The 26,579-nt window shown below is 38.4% G+C and overlaps 1 protein-coding gene across 4 annotated transcripts in view; it reads right to left on the reverse strand.

The window, feature by feature from the left end:
• Positions 1-3,581: 3,581 nt before the first annotated feature.
• PRKN (parkin RBR E3 ubiquitin protein ligase) overlaps positions 3,582-26,579 on the reverse strand; it is a 721,078-nt gene continuing 698,080 nt past the window's right edge. For 3 of the 4 annotated variants that reach the window (XM_027880017.1, XM_027880018.1, XM_027880019.1), the window contains exons 10-12: positions 18,145-18,231; positions 8,281-8,398; positions 3,582-4,858 (exon numbers count right to left, since the gene is read on the reverse strand). In XM_027880017.1, the coding sequence (XP_027735818.1) occupies positions 4,749-4,858; positions 8,281-8,398; positions 18,145-18,231 (315 nt within the window). In that variant the 3' untranslated portion in view covers positions 3,582-4,748. The remainder of the gene's footprint in view (positions 4,859-8,280; positions 8,399-18,144; positions 18,232-26,579) is intronic. The other variant, XM_027880020.1, reaches the window with a different exon arrangement.

The following is a 26,579-nucleotide window of genomic DNA, read 5'->3' on the forward strand; positions in this document are numbered from 1 at the left end:
TATGAAGCGGGGAGGGAGCATGGCCAGGACAGCTGACCCAAACTGGCCAAAGGGGTATTCCATACTATAGAACATCATGCTCAGTATATAAACTGTGGGGAGTTGGCTGGCAGGGTTCAGTCACTGCTTGGGGTGGGGCTGGGTATCGGTTGGTGGGTGGTGAGCAGTCGTATTGTGCAGCACTTGCTTCTCTTGAGTTTTATTCCTTTTTCTCTTTTTGCTATCCCCATTTTTATTACTATGAGTCTATGATGATGATGATTATTATTATTATATTGCACTTTATTACAATTATTAAACTGTTCTTATCTCAACCCATGGGTTTTACCTTTTTCGGATTCTCTGCCCCATCCCATGGCAGGGGTGAGCAGCTGTGTGGTACTTAGTTGCTGACTGGGGTTAAATCATGACACCATATTAGTCAAACACTGAATCAGATAAATTAAGTCGTTGTGGGGCTAAACAATCTTCAGGGTTGATATTATGCTTTATCCTTCCAATGTTGCTGCAAGTGTTGCTTATGGAGTTTACCACACGCAGTGATTTATGTGTGTAGTGGTTTGAACAGCATGGTGAACATGAGGAACACAGCACTTGTTGTTGTTATTCAAAGTGTGAGAGAGTTTGGCACAAAGGGCTAATTCTTCCCAGTCTTCCAGGCCAGCAGAATCTCTTGGAATCTGGCCTCTCACCTCCAAGTGCCTCAGGTTTCCCTCCACAAATGCCCATTTTACTTCAGCTTACATGACCTACAAGATCTGTAGGTAAAAAGGTTTGCTGCTGTACCAGTTTGCAATACATCTTACTATTCATATGCAAAAAGCATATCCTACTGCTTGCTCTTCTTTCACAGCATAAATTTTATTTCCCAACAGCAATATAATGTTACTTCTGGAATGCCATTTACTGATTTTTTTAAAGCGTTCACTTTAAAATGAAATAATTTGGCTTGCATTTTGCGATGAGAGAAGGCAGATGTGTAAAGGGTATTTTAGTCAAAATCACAGCTCCTGAAGTATTATTTACTCTGAGCTTTGAGATACACTTTTTCTTGAAGAAACCAAGCTGCTATGTATTTTCTTCTTAAACTAATTGGTATTTGGATTTCACTGCCAGCTGGAACTAAGTATTAGAGATTTCCATTGTTGTTATAGAGCTGCATTATTATAATGATAATAATTATTGAATATTTCAGCATACATCCTGTACTTAAACAATTTAACACACACTAAAGGATCCTGGGTTGCAATACCAAGAACAAGTTGGTAATTGTTTTAATCTGAAAGATGAAGAATGTTTAAGGTAAAGAGAATTCAATTAATAAAGGCAAATCTTGATAAAAAGATAGACTTATTTTTTTTGCTTTATATCACCATAATAAATCACCTTCTTAGAACATACAGTTGAATGTCAGGTGTATTGCTAGTAGAGAACATAAACCTACAAGTTCTTGAAAACTTTTCATCTGCTTATGCCCTCAGGTTGTTTTCCTTCTGTTTTTCTGCTTGAGTCCTGGTTTTCTTCATTACCCTCCATGGCTGCCCAGGACCACTTCCAGAGATGTGTGTCCCAACCCAGAGGAAGCATTTGCCAAGGCTGGCTTCATGAATGGTAGCAAGCAATTCCAGTTCAGTAAGTTTTAAAAGAGAAAGACTCCCCTTTGTGCAACAGCAGAGACAAGAGTGTGCAGGAGTACACAGAACAGGTCCTGTTCATCCCATCATGAGCTGCACCCTGTCTCTGGCAGGGCTGTTGCCATCATGCCTCTAGTCATGACCAACTGTACTACAAACTCGGCAAGCTCCACCACAGACACGCACAACGGGTCTCTGTGCAAGCCTCTGAAGCCAGCAAACCAACCAAAGAGCTAAAGCTGGATGAGGTGAATTCCACTCTGATACTTCAGAGCTGACATAAGAGGATCAAAGTAGACACTGAAAACGTGGTTGTTCTGTTCTGTTTTGTTTCATATTGCAAAATAAAATAGATTTTTTCAATAAGTTGGTTTTTTTTGTTTTGTTTTGTTTTGTTTTGTTTTTTTTGAAACAGCATTTTCCGTGCAAAAAAAAGTTACCAGTATAGGACATTTCATATCCAATTAACACATCTCTATAGGAATCCCAGCATTCATACAATGTCAGCAGAGCATTAATCCTGATTTTTCATGCCCTTTAAACGTGGAAATTATGAGAATCTTACAGTAAAGAGAAATCAGATTTACACCCTGTACCATCTCAAGCTTTGTATGTTTATGCACTGACACAGAGAAGATCAGGACATGTGCTATTAAAATCTGCAGAATATACATTTGTTTTTGGCAAAGTGTAAATTTGGACTGTGTGAAGCAACCCTATGTGATAAGGGCCTATAAAGTCAGTCTCTAAAAGTAGATATAATCTTGAGTCAATGCTGGAACTCCTTTCTTTATTCTCCTTTCCTGTCCTTGCTTACATCTTAGATGAATGCTCATAATCCCATTCTCTTACAAATTCTTGCAAAAAAGAGATGTTTCTATTCTAGCTTTATGACTCATGCCTGTCCTGCCCTTCCCAGGGCAGAAAGAAATACAGGAGCTGATCTTCAGGATCAATCAAATACGAGATCTGATTGACTTCAATGGATCTTGATCCAGGGGCATAAATCACGTTTCTACGTAACAATTAAAACATTAACTTGTTAGGGCAGGCTCTAACTCAGTGAAGCTTCCTTATAGAGAATAACTTCTTCTTCCTTTATAAGAAAGACACTAAAAAAAAAAAAAAAAAAAAAAAAAAAAAAAAAAGGGAAAGAGATTCAGTTTTCTTTTATTCTGAATGTTTTTGAATATGAAATATAGTGATGAATTCCCATATAACACATGATCAAAGTAAAATTAAGCATTGTGACTTATTCCCTAGCCTGTTGGCAACAAGCCATATAAATTATAAAATAGACCCAGGTACAGGAAATCAAACAGTGAGCTATTCAGAGCTCACAGTAAAATATCCCCATTAAGATAATGTACTTAAATGAGCTACATTGCACCATTCAATTGCATCCCTACACTTCAATGTAGCTACTTCTGCATAAATTTTAGTTCACCGGTGTCACAGGAAATTTTCACAGGAAAATTACCTTTAGGAAACATCCATTGCCTTCCTGTTGTCACTTTCTTTCTTTCTCATTTTCTTAATTCTACCAGCTCACTCTCTCATTTTTTGGTACCTCATGCTTTCATTCCCTTGTTTCCTCAGACTTTTGATGTCTTTTCCAGTTTAGGCAGATGAGTACTCTGCTGCTTTTAGCAATTGGACATTTTTGTAGTGACCCTGGGATTTTTTTTATACCTCAAGGTTTTTGCTCTGTACTGATGTGAGGCACACCCATATTTTCAGGACTCTACAGTCATGCCATACAAAATATTAGTTCAAACTTGATAAAAGAAGACCATGGCTGTGGCATTTATTTTGTGCTAACATTATGTTTTAATCAAAGGGCTAGCCTCTCAGCTGGGAGTTTTAATCATTCGAGGCAATGCATGACCCACCCAGTATCTTTGTACTCACTTACTTTTGTATTCAAATGAAAAAAAGAAATAAGAGTTTAAAACTTTTACCACTTTATTTATTGTGCGTTTTTTTTTTCCAAAACTAAATTGTGCAGATCCTTACATGGCATGTTGGATGTGGACATTACCAACTTCATTTCAGAAGAAGACAGCAATGTAAAGATTACAAACAGTAAAATTGTTCAGGCTTGGAAGTGCTATTAAACTTCACTTAACTGTGTTAATGTTGTAAAATGAGAATGTCCCTGTGCCCCACACTGTTAGAGCAGCAAACATATTTTCAGAATTATATCCATATTCTAATACAATTTAGGAGAATGCTCATGGAGAACAGCCCTGAGAAGTGTTCTCCTGCCTCACTTTCCCATGTCCAAAGTATTCCGTAAGTACAGGAAAAATGAAGCCCTGTGAGTTTAGCTTGCACAACTCTTAATTGGATCCAGTCACCACTGTAGCAACAGTCACGGATAGAGCTGAAACTGCATTCTTAGCTAATCTTCCCATTGTAACAAAGTCTATAATGAGTAGGTAGGCAGGTTTCGTGTTGTATCTCACAAATACACAAGCTCAAGTACGGCATAAAGCTGGATGTGTCTATGAGAATTTGGTCTGAAAGCTAAACCAATCCCTACAGAAAGCCTGCTAGGAAGAAACCCTGAGAAAACACTTAAGAGCCACAATCTTCCCTTTGCCAAAAAAGCTGTTAAGAAACACTGCCTCAAAATCAAAATTTGTGCTGAATGAGCAAAGAAGTGGTCAAAGAAAAAAGCAGATGATGCATCCTCTGCTCTTCTTAATGCTCACACACTCACACACACACTAGGCAAGCTCCTCACTCTTGCAAGAGTTATGGAGACCTGACTATGAATGTCAAGTAAAGTTCCTCATGGTAACCCTGTCTGTTCTCCATGATGACAGACTGCACAAGCTCAGAAAGTTGCACTTTACCTCTCTTTGTACCACAACGAGCAAGTCTGTCCATTAAAACAATTACTCTTTTTACTTAGTCTATTTAAATACCTTGGCATAACTTCAATGTGATTTTGGTATGATTATATGCAAGAAAGCAAAAAACCAATAAACTAGGCCAACTTCTGAACCCTGTGTCCCTGAAATCTCTGGAAATTTTGCTTAAGCAAGGAGTTCAGAATTGGCCCAATGAAAGCTTTAGCAGCAGCAGCACAGGCTGTCCTCAGCACCACTAGTCAAACCAGTGATCTCCCATGCAGGTTCTGTTCCACTCCAGGCCACAGTTCCAGCACCACTCAAATCTGCACTGAGGGCGAGGACATTTCATGTGCATGCAGCCACCTGCAAAATAGCAATGGAATGGCTTTGGTACTTGGCAAACACTTAGAGATATTAATCAACTATTAAGAGCGTTAAAATTAAATTTCTTAGGCATTCATTCACCAACTAAGCAAAATAGTACAAACCTGAAGCAAAAAAGTACAAACCTGAAGAATATTTCCCTGGGGTTTCTAAAACCTGCTACTCCCTATTTTATTGGGCTGTAATATGCTGGTGTTACTTTAGGGACTCCAGGAGTAAGACGAAATTAGAAAAGACTGTGCTAGGGATAGGAAAAAGAATGAGTCTATGGCCTCTCAAAGCAGTCATGGAGGTGTCTCTTCAAGGTTACTCTATGCTAGTCCAGAAAATAAACAAAATTATATTCTTTTTTTTCATTTGTATTCAACAACTGCAAGATTTGCAGAGAATAAATCAGGAGATACAGACTTTAGTGGCTGACTGCTGATTATATCAAAATTAGATTAGTAATTTACGTTGATTTGACCTTTTTAGTATCTGAAGCAGCCTTTTGATCACATCAGTGTTTCCTGTGTGTTTGGTTTCTTACTTGCCCATACCACGAGAGCAGCTTTAATCTCTCTGCTCACAATCTTGATCAAAAGTTTACTTTGTAATATATAAAACATTAACATTGTCAAAGGTCATTACAGAAATACACTTCAAATGGAAATTATGTTGCTTACCACACAAAGAGATCTTTTGCATAATTCAAACTGAGAGAAAAGTATGCAGTATGAAGAAATGCTGAAATGTCATCTTGGTTTTACTCCAAATGGTGATGGGAGGTACAGGGAGTGTGTGCTCCCTACTGTACAAACTGCTACCCTCACACCACCTTTTTTATAAATGCCACTCCAGAAAGTTTCTCAGAAGGCAAAAACTGCAGGAGACACAAGAACTGGTTTGTAAAATAGGCCTGTCTACTTCATCTGACAGAGAAAGAAAATGGTTGTGATAGCAAGGTCTATTCATCAGTTTATATCTTTGTGCAAGAAATGCAATGCACTGGAAAAATTTTTATCTTATTTAAATCTAAACATACCAATGGCCAGCCTCCATGTTCCAGTTTATTTAAAGTTTAGATCCAGTCCTCTCTTACTATTTGTATTAGGCCATCACTGAGTAAAACTCATCTCAGTCCTGGCACAGGACCCAATCCCCAATAGACACCCTTTGTCAAACGTGGGGCCCTACTTTCTAAGCTACATAAATCATGTTATTCTCTGCTACACGGCAGCTGAGATCAGCAGTCAGAGTGGAGAGTGCCTCAAGCAATGTGACCTATAGCTTTGTGGGTACAGAAGTCCTCTGAGAGACATGGATGTGTGTTTAAACTCACTCAGACTGGGAACTGAGCTATAGGAAAGTGTTTCTCTCTTTCACTTTAGTTATTATAGCAAAGTTATTTGCATCCAGAAATACTTTGGAATGCCTATAGTTTACACAGAGTATTATAGAAAAGTTATTGGCATTGTCACTGTCCCTTGGAAAAGACTGTCCACAGATGCATATGGGGAAGGAAAGCACAATTATTCTCCTGTGTGGAGTCAGTACTCCTCCCAAATGAAGATTATTGGCAGACTTCATTGTACAGTTGTCAGCTTCTTGACAGCAGCCGCACTTAGGCAGCTCTGAAGTGCTTCTCTCAGTTTACAGATTGCAACCTAGAAGCTGGCATGTGCAGTACCCATGATCAAAGAAGAAAGCAAGCACTGCACTTTTTAAGCTTCATGCATTAATTTGCAGAATGGCAGAACCACTGAGGTGGGAAGGTCCTTTTAGAGATCATCCAGTCCAAACCCCACTGGTCAAAGTAGGTTCATACTGAAGTAGGGAGCTCAGGTTGCATCCAGTTGGGTTTTGAATGTATCCTAGAATGGAAACTCTTTCTGAGCAACCTGTTCCAGTCTTCAGCTGCCTACATGGTAAAAGAATGTTCTTGTATTTAAATGCAATTTCCCGTGTTTCAATTCGTGTGCATTGCTACCATGGTTTTGGCATTTTGTATTATGAGGCACTGTTCTGACCTGGGTCAGGCTATAAGCAAGGAAAGGTCTTTTCCTGCTTATTATCCATTTTCCATAAATGTTTTCATTCAAAGATAAAAAAGTAGAACTGCCTTTTTGATACAATGGGGATTTTTACAAGCAACTTCCCTAAACTTTAGTGGGAGTTGTGTAAATGGCATCAAAAAGAAATATCCTGTTTGTGACAAATGTCAGCTGCCTATACTTTAACAGTAAAGATTTTGTAGCTGAGTCTAAAGAAGGTTTCTTTTCATTTGGCTGTGCACACAAACTATTAAATATGAATAGTCACCATTATCATTTGTCTATTTCTAATGCAGTTAAAACTTCTGTTTCCAGCCTTGTTTTACAAGTCTGTAAATAAGTTTTTTGACCAAGCACTCTGTTAACTCTCTCTGCTGCCCACCTTGCTCTCTACATGATGCCGATCCTTGTCTCGCCATCCCACTCTTGAATTCATGCTTTTTTTCTTCTGTTTCTTATGCTTGAAGGTGTCTCCCACTTTCCATCTGCCAACTGCCCTCTTTTCTTTCATCAAACCCCACATTTCAGGATTTTGTCCTATTTCTTCTTCAGTAATACTTCTGCAGTATCACTGCTTGAAGTGTTCTCTTCAGTGTCTCATGTGAATAAGTAATGCCACAAAACTGAGAAGCATCCTCTAAATACTTCTATAACATGTGGGCAATAACTTTAATATATTTTAATTAATTAATATAAGTACCATTAAATCTTGGAATAGCATTAATACATAAAGTATAGCCTATTTACCATTCCTGTTCCCCATTTTAACCATCCCAGTGCCAACAGATTACTTTTTTTCCTACATGGTAAACATCCATTAGTGCAAACTGTTTGTCAGGACTCATGTTCCTTCCTTTAATTTGCTCTTCTACCATGGGCCTGTGACTGGGGTGAGATGAATCTCATCTAAATTCAGCCATACATTGTGTAGACATCTACAGCAGGACTCATTCTCCACATCCCACTTTTAGGTGTGATTCTTCTGTCCTACATTAGATGTATGTTATGCTTCATTGTGATATGAGTTTTACCCTACAAATGTCTATTTTTCCCAGTGACAATGGTAAATCTAGACAACTAGCTGAATATCCAGTCATATGAATGCTACTACATCCAGTGCCTCATTTTCCCCACCTATAAAACAGCCAGGCATTTTGTGAGGCTTGATTAGTGGTTTTAGAACTAAGTGTTTTAGAGTTAGTGATTTCAAGATAATTTAGATAAAGTGACAGAGGGAATTATTCAAGCTCTGTGTGCTCTCTCTATCTTGGAATAATACTATGCATATGTACACATGCACACTGATATATTCATATTGTAAAATGAATTTTAAAAGACAGTTAAATACGAGATATCTAATAAATTTACCATTTTTTTCTACTGGAATATTGCAGTTGGGACATGGCTTGGTTGTCTTCTTGATTGTGTCTCTGGAAGCTTCTTCCCATCGAGCTTGCATGGCTGCGTGTTCATCAACTACATAACCCTGCAAAGAGAGAGCAAAATCACCTGTGGGCACACTATTGAAAGGCTGCACTGGGACACGATGTCTACACTGAAGTGAGAACCATTTACCTGCAAGAAACAGACAGGCCAGGTAGGCTGGACTTTGTGAGAGATGCAGAAGTTCTGCTTCAAAATGCAGACTGTTTTTTCTCCCAGTGTGCACAACACACATATTGGGTTAGATCCTGAACTGCAGGATGATGGGGGTAGCAGCAGCAGTGAAAGCATGTGCCTTTCTGGAGATTCTTCCTAAATCCAGCAGCAGCGCAGGCTGTGTCCTCCCCACTGCGCCCTGCCCTGAGTGGCAGGCAAAGCACCGGCAGAAGGACATGGGGGCATCAGCCATGCTGCAAATGCACAAAGACAGGTACAGCAAAAGGCAAGGTGAAGCAGCAGTCAGGTGAATCCAGCTGAGACATGACATGTTAGACACCGTAGGCTTGATTCTGCTTCAGGGATTAAAGCCCTCGCAAGAAAAAGAAAACCACCAAGGCAATGCAACACTTGATAATGCATAATGGTGGGGTGCCTGGAAGGAAACTGTTTTCCATAATAAAGCCTTTGTGTCAGAGGTCTGGGTTTTGTTCCAACACAAATCTATGTAAATTTAAGAGGCAAGAAGAAGGGACAGAAAAATTTTGGAGGAAAAAAAAAAAAAAAAAAAAGCACCTGTGAGCAATGAAAGCTCCCCAGACAGAATTACAGATATGGAAAATGTCATCATGAAGAGTGTAAAAGGGGCTCCTCTGTTTGTCCTATTTATGACTGGGACAAAATTACATAATCTACACAAGTGGCCTATTTGGCAGTTTCCTACCTAAAATGATAATACAAGGACAAAAGAGATGGCAGTGCCTTGAGTAATTTCTATCACCCAAGGTTGGCAACTATGTGAATAGTAGCTGTAAACAATGTATGTAGGTTCCAGTCTTGAAACTCCACTCTCTCCATTCGTAATACGGATTTTTTTCAAGTATGTGGGAAAATGGTCACTTTAAACTAAATTATTTAATTTCTAATGATTTCTGTAACTTCTTTGTGTATACCTTCAATATACTTGTAGGCTGTTATGTGGACTTAAATATGAGTTTAAATGGATAATTTTTTAATATATTTATTTTGAGTAAGACTACAAAAAGGAAATTGGCTCAACTTTTATAAGTGCAACACAACCATAACACCTCTTGATTTATTGTCATCTACTATTGATGAAATGTGTAAGTTGTTACAATGTCAGTGAGTAAGACCTAGATTTTTAATTCTTGCCTGAAGTGACCTGAGTTAAAATGGAAAAAAAAAAGAGCAGCATCTGAAGAAATTTGTATCCAACTCACCTGGTGGCCATTGCAATATGCATTTCAAAACAAAAAACAAAACAAGAAAAAAACCTACAGGCTGTTTTTTTTCAGGAACCTTCAAAACTGTGTGTTTGGTATTATTTATTTTATTTGACTGCCTATATCTGTCTCCTCAACCCATGAATCCCTTTTGTTGCTCCTCACTTACTTTTCTCCATTTTGCCAATCTTTTTGATGTAGGGGTGACAAAAGTGTACAAAGGGATTTTTACTTTTGGCTCTCTGCTTCTGGAAAGGGAACTCGGCCCTGCACCCTGCTGGATTATTCAGCAATTCGGCAGAAAGATGACCTCTATACAACAGCACATTAGTAAGTTCTGGGAAATAGAAAAAGCTGCTCAGGCTAATAGCAAAGAACATAATCTAGTATTGATTTTGCAACACCTTGATCTTTAAGGAAGGATGACCTTAGCAAGCAATCTGAGCTACCTCAGAGAGGCCTGAACAGAAGGTGGGGAGAAAAGGGAATGCTTGACCTAGACCTCAGTTTGCCCAGTGACAGAAATAAGATGATACTAATTTAATCTCATTTTAATGGTAATTCATTACTTAACATCCATACAGATGATTCAAGATGAAAATCACTATAGAAGTGACAAAACCCTGCTATTCTTTTCAGAATAACTAAAGGGGAAGACCAGAGTATTTTTAATTTTTGTAGTCAGCCCAGAAGAACTTCACAGTGGCTCTGTTTTCTCAAACAGTCCAAATCCAGTGTTTTCATAATTGCAAACTTACTTATTCCCTTTCTTCTTGTGTTTGTTGTGATCTAATAGCAAACGACATTGAGGCAAAATTTGACATATCAAATTGCTAATTTCAGTTGAATAAACATTTTTAATCTCAGTCCTGAAACAAAAACAAAACAAACTTGGGAGTGCTTAGGAATGTCTAAAAGAAACAAATTCTAACCACACATATGCAGTTCACTAAGAAAGAACAAGTTGCTGAAAACAGCAGAGTGAATGAATATTTTAATATTTTCCACTGTGAAAATTCTAGCATGAACTAGATGCAGCAGCATGATATTTTCAGCCCATTAGAGCTGAAACATCCCTCCTCTGCCCAGTCTTGCAGATTGCTAAATTAAAGACTTCTTGATGCAGGAAGCAAATGCAGAGAAATGGCACAGTGATGGAATCCCTCTGATTCAGTAAGGAAATCATTCCATCCAGATCTATGAGCCTCCAGTGTTCACGTGCTTTATGTGCTCCACATACAATGATGGCAAGCACTCATTTTTTTCCTCAAACAATAAACAAAAGGTCTATGGCAATTCTTTATTATCAGTGTCTATTTAAATCATACTCTTACGTTCTAAACTAGCAAAGCTAATCTCCTTTGCAACGACCTAGGTCAACGAGCAGGTCTGTCAAGCAGAGGTGTCTCTCAGCTTGTTCTGCCTGGTCTTGGATAGGAGGTTCAGAGGTGCTCCAGGTGTGCATCACATCAGTTTGCTGAGGACAGGAGACTTTGATCACTTCTGTTGCTGACTCAACACAATATGCTCTAATTCTGTAATTAGTAAAAAATATTTGTCCCAGCCCTGCTGAAAAGCTACTAGATTTCATCCATGACACTTTATGAATAATTTTTTGATTCTCAACTGTGCTGCACATTATGACCAATAATGAACACCCACACATAAGAGGAAGATACCGTAAGAACTGTTGCAAGCACTATTCGACATGCCCTCTGCAATATTCCCTTAATGAGATGGGAGGAAAAGTCTGTCTTGTTACCTCTGGCTAAGAAGGGTGTAGATTTACTTCTGTTTCTATGCTGAGTCTTTTGGAAAAACTAAAGGGATAAAGAGACCATAGGGACAGCAATATAACAACATGGAAAAGGAAAGCTTTTTATGCACTTAATCCATATCATGCAGTACTGGAAAAAGATCTACAGGGACAGGAAACATCTTGAAATAGAAATAAAGTGTCCTTCTTAAAGCAGCATCTCATTCAAGTAATAGAGCACACATCAAATTTTCAGTAGAACTACATAAAGGAAATGAACTGTGTTCACAGACAGCAACTAAGCCCTACCATATAGGTTAAAAAAATTCATGGCAAAATTTCTAGTCAAAACCAGTTTTATAAACATGATCACATGAGTTAACATCCTGTTGTGTTTACTGGTGTCTTCACTTGCAGGGGTAAAAATTGCAGATGTCTAGGGCAATAGATAGGTTAGAAGGATTTTGGAAGAAAATGCATTATTTGAGTCATTTAAGAGTCAAAATCTCCCAAAGAGAGGTGTTCAAAGCTATGGGACTAGTGCTCTAGTTTAGAGAAGGATTTACGCTAATCAAAACATTGAAATATGATTATAGATAAGGATCAGAAAAGATATTCATTCCATGAGAATATGTTTCATGCACAGGAAAAACAGAGGTGTTGGTATAACAACAGTTAAATCCACATAAAGCAGCTTTGTGTGAACCAACTTGTCTGGTGTGCCTGGGGAATTCTGCCATAGCTCTGCTTTGTGATGAACTAGTTAAAATCAAATTGATATAAACAGGGTATTATGTCAGATACAAGATGAAAGAGACTTTCACTAAATAATATCAGAGCACTCTGGTTTGGTGACACTGCACATCAAGGTTCTCACCGCATGTTAGGGCCATTCATATAATGAATTAAATTCAGGTAGATGGTGAATATTGAATTTACACTGCTCTAAAGGAGAAAATCTAATCTAATACAGGTCATTCTTATATAACTGTTTTCCATGAGTGGAATAAAGAATGTGCCTTCTCCAGTAAGTAGCAACATAGCTGAAAAGGACTGTCAGCTTAACCTCATAAACAAAAGCAGTTTGTCATATCTTTTTTGTTTTATTGCTGCCCAAAATAAGAAAGCTAAAATTCTCATTCTATAGTTCCCATCTATTTTTCATTAGACAGAAAGTTAAGAACTATTCTCAGATTTTCTTCCGGTGCATCTTTATTTATAACATAGAGATTAATTTTCCAGGATGTTTCCCAGTTATAGGTATTTTTCTTGCTCCTCCAATTAGGCACCTGTGGGTTGAGATGTCCTGAACATGACATTGTGAACATATCAGCAATTAAAACCCTGAGCCTCAGTTTCTTTTTCATTTGCTTTAGATACTTAAAAAATCAATCTAGGTGTGCCATTTTTTGTACAACCATGTTTTATTTAATTTTTAAAATTTATCTGATAGAAAAAAAAAAATCAATGGCCTAATAATAGATGTTTCACATTTCATACTGTGACTCAGGACTCATTGAAAGATGTTGCATATGGTGAACCTCTTTAATATCTTTTTCTTTCACTAAAATGTGGTGAAATAATTCAAGTTTTTTGTGATTAGCTTTTACTATTCATAACTTAGATTATCATTAGCCACTTAGAGACCAGGTTTCACAACCCTACATGTTTGCTGGAAATCTACAACATAGAGGTTAGAAGTTGTTGTTCCACGATGGCAAGGGAAGCCTGTCAAGTAATGCCTGTACATTTTATACCACCTACTGTCAACTCCAAGATCTGCACACAGAGGCAATGGGAGGAAAGGATGGGCTGGAGGTTCACCTCAAAACATTAAAACAGACTTCAGCAGGGTGCCAGGTCATGTGAGAGGTTTGCCTGGATGTGTGCATGCACATGGATGTGCCACGTTGCACCTGTGCAACAAAAAACATTTCTGGGAAGTGATCAAATGTGTGTGCTTCAGAGCCGATTTTTTGCCTGAAATATCATGCCTGTGTCAGCTTTGAGCCCAGAAACTATGGTTAAGAGTGCAGCCGTGGCCCAGGAGGCATGTGCTGATGAATAGGGTCAGGTTTGCCCTAGCTCAGTTGAGGCACTGACTGCATTGCATTTGGTTAGGTCTGGTGGGTTCCTGGGCTGTCAGGGGCTCTGGATAAGCTTTATACTGCCAGTTGCAGAACAGCAATGCTACTGTCTGGATCCTACATTAGCTACCTGAGGACTGTGATGGCTGACTAACAAAACAAAAAACAGCTGAGATTTGATTTGATGTTGGTGGGTTTGAGGACAGGCTTTGGGATTCGGGTCACCAAGGCCTCTAGCTTAGGGCTACACCCAGGATAGGCAGTGTTAGGGTGTCCCACAGGTTAAGAGTGGAGTGTAACTAAAGTTTTACAGCACTAGCTGCAAACTTACACTGGAAGAGATGAATGGTTTTGAACCCATAGCTTTGTGGCTCAGTAAAAATCCTGGTAAAGGATTCACTATGCCAGCCCATCCCAGACTGGATGTTTTATCTAGGCTTGGGTTTACAGCTGTTGCTGGCCTAGCAGTAATAGTGGAGTTTGTTCAAATGAAATGAACTAGACTTATATCCGGGTTTCCTACAAAGACTGCTAAACTGGGTTTATGGAATGATGAATTAGACATAAGATATTCTTTTAGGTTTAAGCCTTTGAAGGCAGGTTATAGGAGGAATTTGTCTACAGCTGTAACTAGAGAAATATATCATGATGTTTAGTTTATTCTCTTTACTAAAATCACAGCAAACTCTGAAAAAGCAAACTTGCTAAAAAGCTCTTACCTTTTTATAATTACACACTCACTGACTTCATAGGACGATGTAATCAGCTGCTTTTTGGAGAAAGTTTGTCCACAGAACCATTTCTAAAACATACCTTTTTATAACCCACTTCATCCAGTTTCTGTCACTTTTTTTCCCCCAAACACTTATGACTCATAAATATGACATATTCTATTAACTAATTTATATATGCACCACTTTTACATCAGAGCCATTGCTATTGCTATTACAATTTACCTTGCAAGTGTCTTATCAACATGCCCAGCACCAAAATCATCCTGGAAGCTACTCTGAAAAAGTTCAAATCTGATATGTGGTCACATTTTATTGTCCAGTTGCTATGGAGCAAGACGGTGCATTGGGTATCTGTGTAAAAAGAAAACCAACTAGAAAGATTTTGCTCTAGGAAAGCTAATTTTAAGGTGGGGACTTAGAAAGGAAGCTGATTTATGGCTAGATTCCCCACCAGCATAGACTGTCTATATGTGTGGTTAAAAGGGGCCAGGAAGCCTGGTTATGTGGTGTAGGTAGTAGTGACTATATGGTTATTTCTAAACCTAAATCTGGCTGGAGTCACCTTTACTGTGTCATTGATTCCACCATGCACACTGTGCCTTTTAATTAATCAAATATGATTCCTTCTGACATCATAAAGTTCAAACAGCTCTCAGACGCTGCAATGGTTTTAAAACAAAGCTTCTCAAATGAAGTTGCCACATCTAAATTTTATTTTCCCTGAAATAATGTAACTCACACACTAAGATGGGAAATCATCAGCAATAACTGTGCACAGATCTGGACTGATACACCAGTAGGTGTAGGATACAAGGTCATGATAACCAGCAGTTAAAGCTGGGCTGCTCTCTGCATGCCAGCTGCTGAGTTTGCCTTTCCTACCCCAAGCAGCAAGCAATGCCCTTTAGCTTCCCACCCTTATATGGTTCCAAATCCTCTATTTGAATAGCCCCAGTGACACTGAAGTAGGGCCTGCCTCCAGCTCCCCACATCCCTGCCCAACCAGTCATGGGCCACCTGTGGATGCACCATCCACCATTTAGGCCCATCTCCGTCCTCAGTCACTGCTCTGATAGACCCATGGACAGTATTTCCCTGAGACCGATCACGTATCCTGTACCTGTTCTGGAGAGGAAAAGTTTAGTTGCAGTGTGTCTGATTGATCCTTAAATCTGACTGGCAGGGGTTATGAAATAAATTAAAGGGAAAGGATCCAGACAGGAGTCAAACTGCATGAGCTGGAGACAACCCTGGAAGTGTATTATTCCTACCTTGAAACAGATGATGGTCAAAGCTAAAAAAAAAAACCTGCTCACTGCTTCAGCAAGCCGTACAATAACAGCAAGTTAGGTCTGACACACAGTTATGCACCTAGCAGGGGAGGGCCAAGCAGAACAGACAGCCTGAAAGCACAGTTGGATAAACATTTACATTCATATCAATGAGAGAGATGCAAACCGTCCCACATGCGCTGCACTCCATATATGCCCCACGAATGGTTTGAATGCAGTGTGTGGAGGTGCTGTGTGCAGGGGAGCTCTGCACTGATGCTGTTCGGGTGAAATCAACATCTCACCAGTAGCTGGGCTTGCCCTCTATCAGTGAACCTCCCGCTTTGCTCCCCTGGCTGAGGAAAAGGAGGGAAAACAGTGGCACAGAGGCACAGCACCACCTCGTGGAGAAGTTTAATTAGTGCAGCTTTCTTAGTTTCTTGGGGGAAAAGAAGGCGGACCCAAGTGAATTAACTTCAGTTTTAATTGGAGTCTAAATGAATTTTGCATAGTCTGTGGTTTTGTCTGTACAGGGGAACTGATTTGTATAGGTGCAAGAGTTATTCTGGTACTATCATTTAGCTATTCTGAAACAGCTTTTTGAGAGTACAGGAATTTTTTCAGGAAGATCAAAAATGTTCACATTACACTGGAACCACAAAAGTAGTCAACATTCCTAAGTTAACAGGTCTAAGTGGATGCAATTCATGTGCTGAGGGACTGGATCAGATGGATGAAGTTCTCCCATTGTTACAAGGAAAAGCTAAGGCAATATTCAAATATTTGAAATAAACCACTTCTTACGGTATTCTGATTTTTCCTGGCACACCTCTATCTCTGCCCCAGAACACAGAAATTATATGAACTATAACTTTCACAGAGCCAAGGTTGTTGAACTCATTTGTAACATGCCATGTCAACTTTCAGTACTCTAGGTAAAACTCTAGGCGTAAATAACTTAATGAATATAGGCCTCACAGTTCATGTTGAGATGTACTCAAGTTCTGTCTGAATTTATTAAGGTAAGACACTGAATCTTAGTCTCCTACTTTACTAGGCTATTGGATGCTTTAAGTATCCCTCAATTTCTCTGTTGAAGTTGCTTTGCTTTTCTATATATGTGAATGATAACTGGACTACTCTGAGGCTTCTGCAAATAAAATTAAACTGTTCTTCATAGAGGATAGCTAAGCTGCAAATCTTGTATACATATGGCTTCAAAAAAAGGAGTTCACAAATTCATGGGAAAAAAATTGCTGATAGCTGCCAAAGATAAAATACCCCACCTGTATCACAAATCACTAGAGGCTCACAAAGCAGATGGATTTTCGGGTCTCATGCAATCCATGTTTCAGGGCAACAGAAGTAGATACACTGTCTGACTACTAGGGTACTGGCTGTTTAATTCTGTCTCAGCCAGTGCTAATTCCTTTTATAAATTAGAAGAACTTCACTAAGAAAGGTTAAAGAGAAGAATTTATACACAGGTAGTTTAATGTCTAGTGCAATGTCTGCAAAGTATGGCATATGAACCATCTCCAGGTTGCACATGGCAAAGCTTCCCAGTAGAACTTCAGCTCTGTCCCAGTCTCCATGTTCAAACAGTGAGAGTGCCCAAAAGTTAGCCTCAGACAGAGCCTACCTGCCAGCACTGACAGGAGCTTGGCATGCCTCACTGAGAGCTGGCTGGATGCAGGTCTTCATCAGTACCTGCCCACAATTCTCTATCTGCCACACTGGACTCAATGGGGGCCCAGGGTTCAAGTTTCCCCTTGGCATCAAACATGCCGAACATCTGAATACCAGTTTTCTGCTTCCTAGGAGTGGATCCTGAGCGTCAAGCTGTGGGATATTTAGGGGGTATCTTTCCCCTTTTCCTGTTCTTTCCACTTCCCACTTTCTCTGTCTCTCTTTTTTTTTTTTTTTCTTTTTTTTAATTGGAAATACTGTGTTTTATGTGATTTACTTATTTCAAAGGAAACTTGAATCTCAAATGTAGAGAAATGTCAGGAGAGAAAAACTATTTCCTGTCCAGGTCTATAGCTACCATAGCTACAGAATTATAGAGCAGCACAGAATAATTATCATCTAGCAGCCTCTAGACAATTCATTTTTTATGTCTTTAAACTAAAACATAAATTATCAACAGCATTTTTTGCATAGGCTGTATATAAGTCCCTTATTCAGTCCAAACCCATACGATTTCCTGACTGGTGCACTGAAAATAAGCTGAAAGGCAGCAAGACTACATAAAGCCTTTCAAAAGTGTTCACATTAAATAGAGGCAACCCTAAAAAGCCCATAGGGAAGGCCTTTTCTTTATCAACGGATGGCAGGGCCTTGTGTGTTTCTGACAGAACTCAGCTACTCTATCAATCAAAGCGACTGAAATCCACTGCAAAGCCAATTTGGTAACTCTGACGGCTGGAGTAATTCAGCATGAACATAATTGCTTTTACTTAGGATTTTAATTAGGACCCATTTGACAAAGGTCACTCTAGCTGGGCCAGGGATAATGATCAGGAATTGTGAGAGCTTTACCTTTTGGGCCATGGCTCCCTGCGGGCTGAGGAGAGAGTTGCATTCCCCTTCATGGTATTCTTCTTTACATTCACGGCAGAACACAAACTGGAAAACAAACCAAAGCACACCAGTCATAAAAACACGCTAGGGATATAGAGACAGCAGGTTACGATCATGAAGAGTCATACAGCAGATGATCCCTTGCCCTTCTCATCCCATTAAATTCCCATAATCCTTCTAATTTTGCATCTTATTATACACTCTGAACATTAACACAACAATTTTGCTGCTATTATTATACATTTCATCGGTGAAGTAACACAAATGCCATTATTAAAAATTAGATTTTGTTACATGGTTCATTTAGGGACATAAAGTCATACTAGGTACTTATGGCTGTGTTTCTGCTGCAGTGGAGTCTGTTTACACAAGAAGGTTGATGGCTGAAACAAGCAGTTCTGCTTTACGGGGTTTGCTAACGGAAATAGTCTATTCATTGTTTTGAATAAAATGCATTCTCTATGGAAAACTATTGCTGACTTTACTAGGGGGTGACCACCTTATAAAGGACATATGAAATACCATTTTCTAGGAAATTATATCCTTGTCATAGACTTTTATAGAATGGTTGAAAAAAATGCTCAGAAAGAACACAATGATAGGTTACTTAAGTTTACCTCTAGACCCTTATTGCATTCCTGCCAATTGTTCTAGTTTCATCTTTCTTAAATAACATTGTTCTTTACCTAAGGCTTCATTGAAAAGTAATGTCTTTTGCAGATAAGTGAAACAGTTGTCCCTACTTCAGTCTGAGCTGCCTCTGCCACCTACAGTGGTTCATATTTATCAAGTTTAATGCCTTTTTTAAATTCAAAAATGAAGATATCTGCCTTGACATGTGTCAAAATCTTCAACCCATCAATGCTACATTAAATTCTGTGTCCTTGCAGGTAAGGGGAAAAGTCAATAATGTAAAATAGGTCTCTCTTATGCTGTTTTAAAGACGTCCTGTCTTGATGCAACTCCAAACTCTCAGATCTCTCAGCAGTAAGACATTCTGACTGGCATTATAAGCAAGACTGATAAAACAGCCTTGATTTTTACACACAGAGCTACATTCACATGTACTGAATAAAGGATATCAGCAGGACATGACACTAGAACATTTGTCTGCCACAAATTCCAGCTTTTGCAATTTCATTTTGAACTCTTTCAAGCTGTATTTTCACTTTCCTAAGAAGCACTGAAAATCATATTTCATTGTCATGCTAAAGAAACTGCAGTTTATAAAAAGAAGTATTGTTCAAGTCAAAAGGATTGATCCTGTTATTCAGAAAGTCAGAGAAATTTGCAGTAGAGGAGTGGAGTGATTTTTGTAACTTCCAGAGATATTAAACCTAATCACTTGTTTGCTTTCTTGTCACTTCTCTCCACTATTCTGTCAACGATCTAAAATGTTTTGTTTTACTTTTAGCCAACACTGATTTGTTAATTCATTTGTGGTGGTTGGCAAACAGCTTCACAGTGGAGGCACTTTTTTGCAATGTATATTGTATGAGAGGCTGCGTTATTGTAATAGAGCACCATTTAAATGCAACAATGATCTGCAGTGCATTAGCGGTCAGAGGATTTGGGCATCTTAAACACTGTGCAAACACACATGGACACCTAAGATCTTAAAGACTTGTTATTCCTTGACATTTAATGTTATGCCTGGGTTTAACTGTACTTCCTACCGTGTATCCTATTCTCTTTTTCCTTTGTGACTTTTCCTCCCTATGAACACATCTGACTGACAACATTTGTCTGATAGGGCTTTGTATACGCTTGCTTTATCACTGTGTTATCACACAATGCTTCAGCTTGCTTTCCTCACTCCAATCTCTCTCACTTTTCCCATGCAAGTGCAATTTTAAACCCTTCATAAACATTGAAAAGGAGGAAATAATGAAGAAAGCAAAAAACCACAAAACCCAGGGCATGTATTTTGTAAAGACATTCCAGCTGCTTCGCAATTTAGTTTAAGTGGCATTGCTGTTTATTATAATAATAAAATTCATAAATTCATGCAGTACCATTTAAGACATGAAATGCACTTTCCCATTGGAGTGTCCACGTTTTATACTTACCTTTGAGATAAATTTCCTCAGGACCAATGTTACCAATGTTTTCCCCACAGGCTTGCTGGAAATATGCATGAGTGTATAACTGGGCCTTTCACTACCAATTGTATATCCTGCAAGTAAGTCTATGAGTGAGCCTGCCACATCCTTGTAATGAAACAAAGCTTGATTTTTTTTTTTTTTCTGTAAGACAGGATACTCTTTTCACATCTTATTAGATAATGGATGAGATGTAGAATCAGTTCTGTGGCAAAAGAACACCCCGGAGGCTGATCGGTTTGTCAGAATAAATAGGCATCTCCCAACAGAAATGCATTAAGCACTCCCTTTTTATGGTAAAGCATGCATCATAAAGAAAAGGCATGTCACTTAAAAACAAAGAGCAGTTTGTGATAGTTTTATTTGTTTTTTACATTCAGACAATAAAAAATATAATAAATTTTCAGTAACAAAATACAGCAACTGCAAAAATGCTGTCAGTTAGCTTGTATTTTGTGGCTTCGTTAATATTAATACTGTTATTTTGCCCTTGGAAAGGAAAGGATTTGAGTTGTTCAGTCAGGATTTAATACTTTTGCATAAATGTAATATTAATAAGTGTTTAAAGTTACTATAAGTAGCATAATTACTAATAATAGTCACACTTTCTTTTCCTTCTTGTGCCAAAAAAAGACTGGCAGATTGCTGTGATAATATAAACAGCACATAAACTTTCTATGTCTTTGTGTATTTAGCACTTACTGTTGTTACCCTTGAAAGATTCTTCAGTTGGAAAACAACCAACACAAAGAATAAATCCCAAAGGTTCAAACCTACCCTCTAGGTTTATGCATTAAAAAGAGGATTAGCAGGGAAATCCCCAAAGCACTTAAGGGATTTAGGCACTGGAAATTAATATAACCTGTGTGTGGGCTATTACAGGCTTTTGAATATCTGTAAAAATGTATGAGATAGACCCAAGCAGAAATCCTAAATCCAAGTGACCTCACAATAGAAGGTATTAAAAACCTCAACAGGGATTCAGATCCTGTTTTTAAAATCCTCCTATCGTTACGATTATTCAAACAAAAGGTAAAATCTGACCAAACTCTGGTCAGTTCTATGGAATTCAAGCCCCATAGATGACATCTGCAGTGCTGCTGAATAAAAACTAGGGCAGTAAAACCAAGCTGCAATCTCAGTTATTCCTGACTGTTGTTTTAAGTTTGAAGTGGGAGCAGAATGTAGCGCCTTTTTTTTTTTTTTTTTTTTTTTGATTAAAGGAAAATGAGTTTGTCACTTCTATGCTATGCTGGCTGGTTTTTCGGAAATAAGATTTTGCCATTTCCTTCTTCACAACATTTCAAAGACCTGCTTTCCCTTGGATTAAGCACCACAGCTCTCATTCTCCCCCTTGCCTACTGCAAATGCCTTTTCTTTCATCTCTGATAATATCTCCCTATAGTGGTTATAAAATATTACTTTTAAAATTATCTTTCTTCCAACTTCAATAAAATACTCCCATTCCCTGCAAAAAACTTCAAGTTTGAGCTCCCTACGGATATTTTAAAGTTACTCCTCAGCTCAGATATTCCTTTTCTTTTTCAGCCTTACCTCCTCCCATGCACCTATACAGCAGAATGCAGGCAAGGTTGCACTAAGGTAGTCATAGACATGGTTTAATCAGCAGGACTGTAGGTGCACTGCTAGGGACTGCTGTATAAGTTCAAGCACATACCCAAATTTCTTACCAGCCTTTTGCAATCCCTGTTGAAATGCAAATTGTCATGTCTTCACTACCACAGTTATCACTATTAGTTGTACTGACAGACAGACTATGGTTTGGCCAAAGCGTGTCTTCCAAAACAAACATTCACATTCAGATTAAAGACATCAGGTGAGGAAAGATGCAGTCATACCTCTGGTACAGTACTTTAATGGCCCTTCAAAATCACTTTTAAAAATTTTATCTAATGCCTACTTCGACCCTTTCTAGTTTTGCCTTCCAGCCACTGCTTTCTGCTTTGCATTTCTCTGCTAAAATAAAGTCTTTCAGTGTCCTGTACTTTCTTCCTGTGAAGGTACTTATGTACTGTAATCAAGATACCTCTGAATCTTGTTTAACCTAAACAGAGAAACTCTTAAATTTCTCACTGGTTAAACCATTCCTTCTCCCACACTCCTCCAGGCCCAAGTCATATTCATGGCACTTTTCTGGGGATGGTCTTGTTTTTTGTCATTAATTATATTTGACTAATCTTTGTATAATTTCTGTGCTGAATCAGCAAAGTTTTTTTATTTACTTTTGAATCACTGTTGAGTATTGAATTTGACAGGTTTGCTGACAGTCCCTGTTAAATGCTGCTAGCAATACCCTGCTATGCAGGGATTCTTCACAGAAAATGTTACTTTCTGTGATCTGCCAGTTCTTAATACTCATGACCAAAGCACAGTGAGGCATCCATACTGCATCATTTGACAGTGATCAGACAATGCTGCTGCTCAGACCATAACCAAATCAGTTGGAGCCCACCCCCCTAAAGCATTCTATTGATATATTATGATGATTTCCTTAGCAGACTATTCTATAGTTTGAAGTCTTACAAAAAATGAAATTGATTTTGTGCAATTAATTTTTCTTCTCAGACCTGCAGTCTCATAAAATAAAATCAGTTTCTTTTGTTATGAACTGTTGTCACTGAGAATGTATCGACTAGCAATCTCATAAAAATTGCTTTGTCTTCTCTGTTCTTCCACCTTTTTTGATCATCCCTCATTCAGTGGTGGCTGTCTGGACCCTTCACTACTGATGGGAATCATGAAAAATTAAGCTACTGAATGCAGGCAGGATCAACATTTTCATCAGTACCGGAGCAAATCTAGTATGCAAGAAATGCAAAGGTTCCTCAAAACCATAACTATATGAACAAATAAAACCAACACAGATATCCTCACCTTTAATTTAAAATGCAGAGCTTACAAATTTTATCTTACTTCTCAGGAAAACAAGTACTTCAAGGAATCAACCTTCAATGCATCTACTCTCTCTTCTCAAGTTCAAAACCAAACAAAAAGGGTACTACATTATAATTAATGCTAAGGCTGAAACAAACCATAGCTGACAAGTATTAATTCTATTATTTATTGAGCTGTCAGAAAGTGTACATTAAGTGGTCTTATAAAGTAAGAAGGCTATAGTATATTCTAAAGATAATCCCAGGGAAATCATGTATAATCTAAGATACATATGTAACTAAACAGACTTACTTTTATGTCTTCAAAACCAGTTTGATTATATGTTATGCATCAAAGCAAAATATGTAGCATTCTAAGATACTTGCACAGCTTTGATCACCACAGCATCAGAACAACTTGGAACTGTAAGAAAATCTCTTTCATTGTACTCCAGTGAAGCAGCAGAGTACTACTATTACTGTTCTAGTGACTGAAGATTAATTTGTAGAAAATCTTGGCCAAAAATCTCTAAAATTTGAGGATCTTAATTTAGTTGATAAGGCTATCCAAATGCCAGTGAAGATCTACATCAAAAATAGTTGTCTAAGATCACATAGCCGCACATAAAGGAGAAGATTTCCAGGTTTTAGACACTGGACTCCCCACTAGCCATCTCAGATCATTCCTCTAAAGAAGGGTCAAAACCTAGCCTAATAGAGATAATAAAGTATTTCCATTTTTTTTTTTTTTTTTTTTTTTTTTTGTAAATGAAAATATAATGGAGGAGTGCAAATAAGTAGTCACCAATCCCACAGAATCTCCTATGAGTTGTAACCATCAAGCGTTTATATGGTTTATTGCAAAGATATAGCTGTTTGGTTTTTATCAGACTAGCAGAATTTTCAACCAGATTTTTTTTTTTACCTGAAGAGTGTTTTATTAAATAGTAACAGAGACAAAACACTGGATAGGTAAAAAATAATTATCTTCACTGGACAACATGATCATCTGGTCAAAAAAAAACCCTTGAGAATGTCAAATATTATAAGGCACCAAGTTTCATTCTAAACGAGCTTTTGTAATCAAACTATAGGCTGCTAATTGGAGCAAAGATTTATATTGAAAATCTGAGCATGCCTTACAGGAAATCAAAGCAATCAGGAAGTGACGTATAGAATGACTCAAAGTCATCTCTCTAAACTGTTTCCATTAAAAAAAAATACAGCTTCCAAATGCACTTTCCAAAGTACAAACTATAGTGTTGTAGTGAATGATAAGTACCGACAGAATTGTTTATTTTTATTTTAGAAAAGTCCCCAGACCCTACATTTCACAGAAAATATTTTACCATATAATCTGTCTTCTGATTAAGAGAGCAGTTGGACTCTTGGCTTGATTTCAGACCTTCATAAGTACAGACTAAGCATTTTTTACTTTGAAGCTATGAACTTTGTTACTTATTTCCATCCAAAGGCAATTAAAACCAACCCCCCTCCAGCCTCCCTGAAGGCCACAGTCCTTGTCTTGCTACTGCTGTGAACACCACATCTTGGGTATTGGGTTGACTTTGCCTCTGGCACTTTGTCATATCCAGCACCAAGTGTGAGACCATCATCTGCACACCCTGTCTTTTGGTATTTCTTGTCCTTACAGCTAGAAATATTAAAAGCAGCATATTTACCACCTGCAGTTGATATGTTTACTTAGGATTTGTGGCTTTGCCAATTGCCAGTTACAGAAAAACCTGCAAATACTAAAATGAAGATGAATGCCAGAGTAGAAAAAGCATCCATTTTTAATGACACTAGTTTTATCAGATATAACACAATTGTAAAGCATGGTAGTACTTGCAGAGCAATTTTGGTCTTTTTCCTTATAATAAAGTACACACATTTACTATGCATATTTCAGCTAAAATCCAACTTTTGTGAGAAGCATGACAATCTGTAAAAACATGGTGTAAAAATATAGCTGCATTCTCTGTGCAGCTTTTGCAATCTAAGCACAATTTGCCATCCATACTGTAAGAGGTAATTTTCTATAAACATTAAAAGCTTTAAGCGTAGGCATCAAGATTTCAATGTTTTCCTTTTGAATCTGAAAGTGAAAGTATCCTTCCCAAATTTTGCAAAACAACCCATGGGCTCATTCCCTATGATCTAGATAATGGCATTTACATCTGAAGCCTCTTCTGTGAATGCTGGTGATTTTGTGTCTGCAGCCAAATATTCTGTCCTGAGCTTGCCCTACATAAGGTGGTGTTAACCTAAAAGATGAATATGTAAAACAGCATAAGATCAGAGAACCTGTCCCAGGCCTCCCCAGATCTCATGTACTGATTTTATGTGGGTTGGCCATAGAGCCAGCTAGCCAGCTTTCCAGCCTCCTTCTGAATTGCCTTGTAGTCCAAGTGTTGCAGGAGATAGAACAGAAGAAAGAAGCAGAGTGGGACTCAGGTACTTCTCTCAGATTAAATTACTTCAGGCCTCTGTAGGAGAAGAGATAATGCTCTTTACAGATTCCTCTGCCCATACCTACACATAAGGGTATTGCACAGTCTTGTTCTTAGCATGTTGCCTGGGATGTAAGACTTATTAGCCCATTCCAGAAGATAAGAAGGAAAAGCTTATAAAGCAGAATTAGTAACGAGATTATGTGGTATACTGAAAGTATAAAAACCTGTTATTGGTTGTGCTATTATGTGTATATAAGAGAGACATGTCTTGCTATCACTGAAGAAACCTACCTGATAGCTGACTACCCAAGCAAACATGAGTTCGAACACTGCAAAATTTTCAAATCAAACCATGGTTTTGGTTGTCAGAACAGGCATACATGTCCCTGGCAGAGTTGCACAGCTTTAACTGGAAGCAGAACAATATTGTGCTCTGGAGCACCAGGAGGGGATGTCCAGATTGATGCCAACCAAGCTACCTCTGGAAAAGGAAGCCAAACAAGTTTAAACGAATTAGGCAGCTGCCTACAGCAGCAGGCTGCTAAACCCTGCAAGACATTCATGTCCCTCTTACTTACCTCACCTGTGCCAGAGCTGCGGACAGCAAGCAGAGAGAGCAAGGCTTCTAGCCTGTCATGCTACAGGGACTACGACAAGACCTTAGATGTTAAACATTGATACTTTGAGGAGCTTTCCCTAACCCCAGAAACAGCTGCTGCCACAGACTCTGACCCCTCCTTCAGGACCAGCTGTCACAGTCACTCATCTTCCTCTGCTCTTAATTCCTTTGTACCTGCTTCTCCTCTCTACTTTCTACACAGCAGTAGCCTAGACCCTTTCCCTTCTTCAAGAGGCAAAACTGCATTTTACTTGCAGCTTACACTGCTGTGAAACTTTCAGGTAGCCCTGCTGGAAGTCTTACAGCCGTGTCAGAAATCTGT

The sequence above is a fragment of the Empidonax traillii genome, unplaced genomic scaffold, assembly GCF_003031625.1.
Source record: "Empidonax traillii isolate 1590-97213 ecotype Southwest subspecies unplaced genomic scaffold, ASM303162v1 scaffold63:size2014119, whole genome shotgun sequence".
Lineage (NCBI taxonomy): Eukaryota > Metazoa > Chordata > Aves > Passeriformes > Tyrannidae > Empidonax > Empidonax traillii.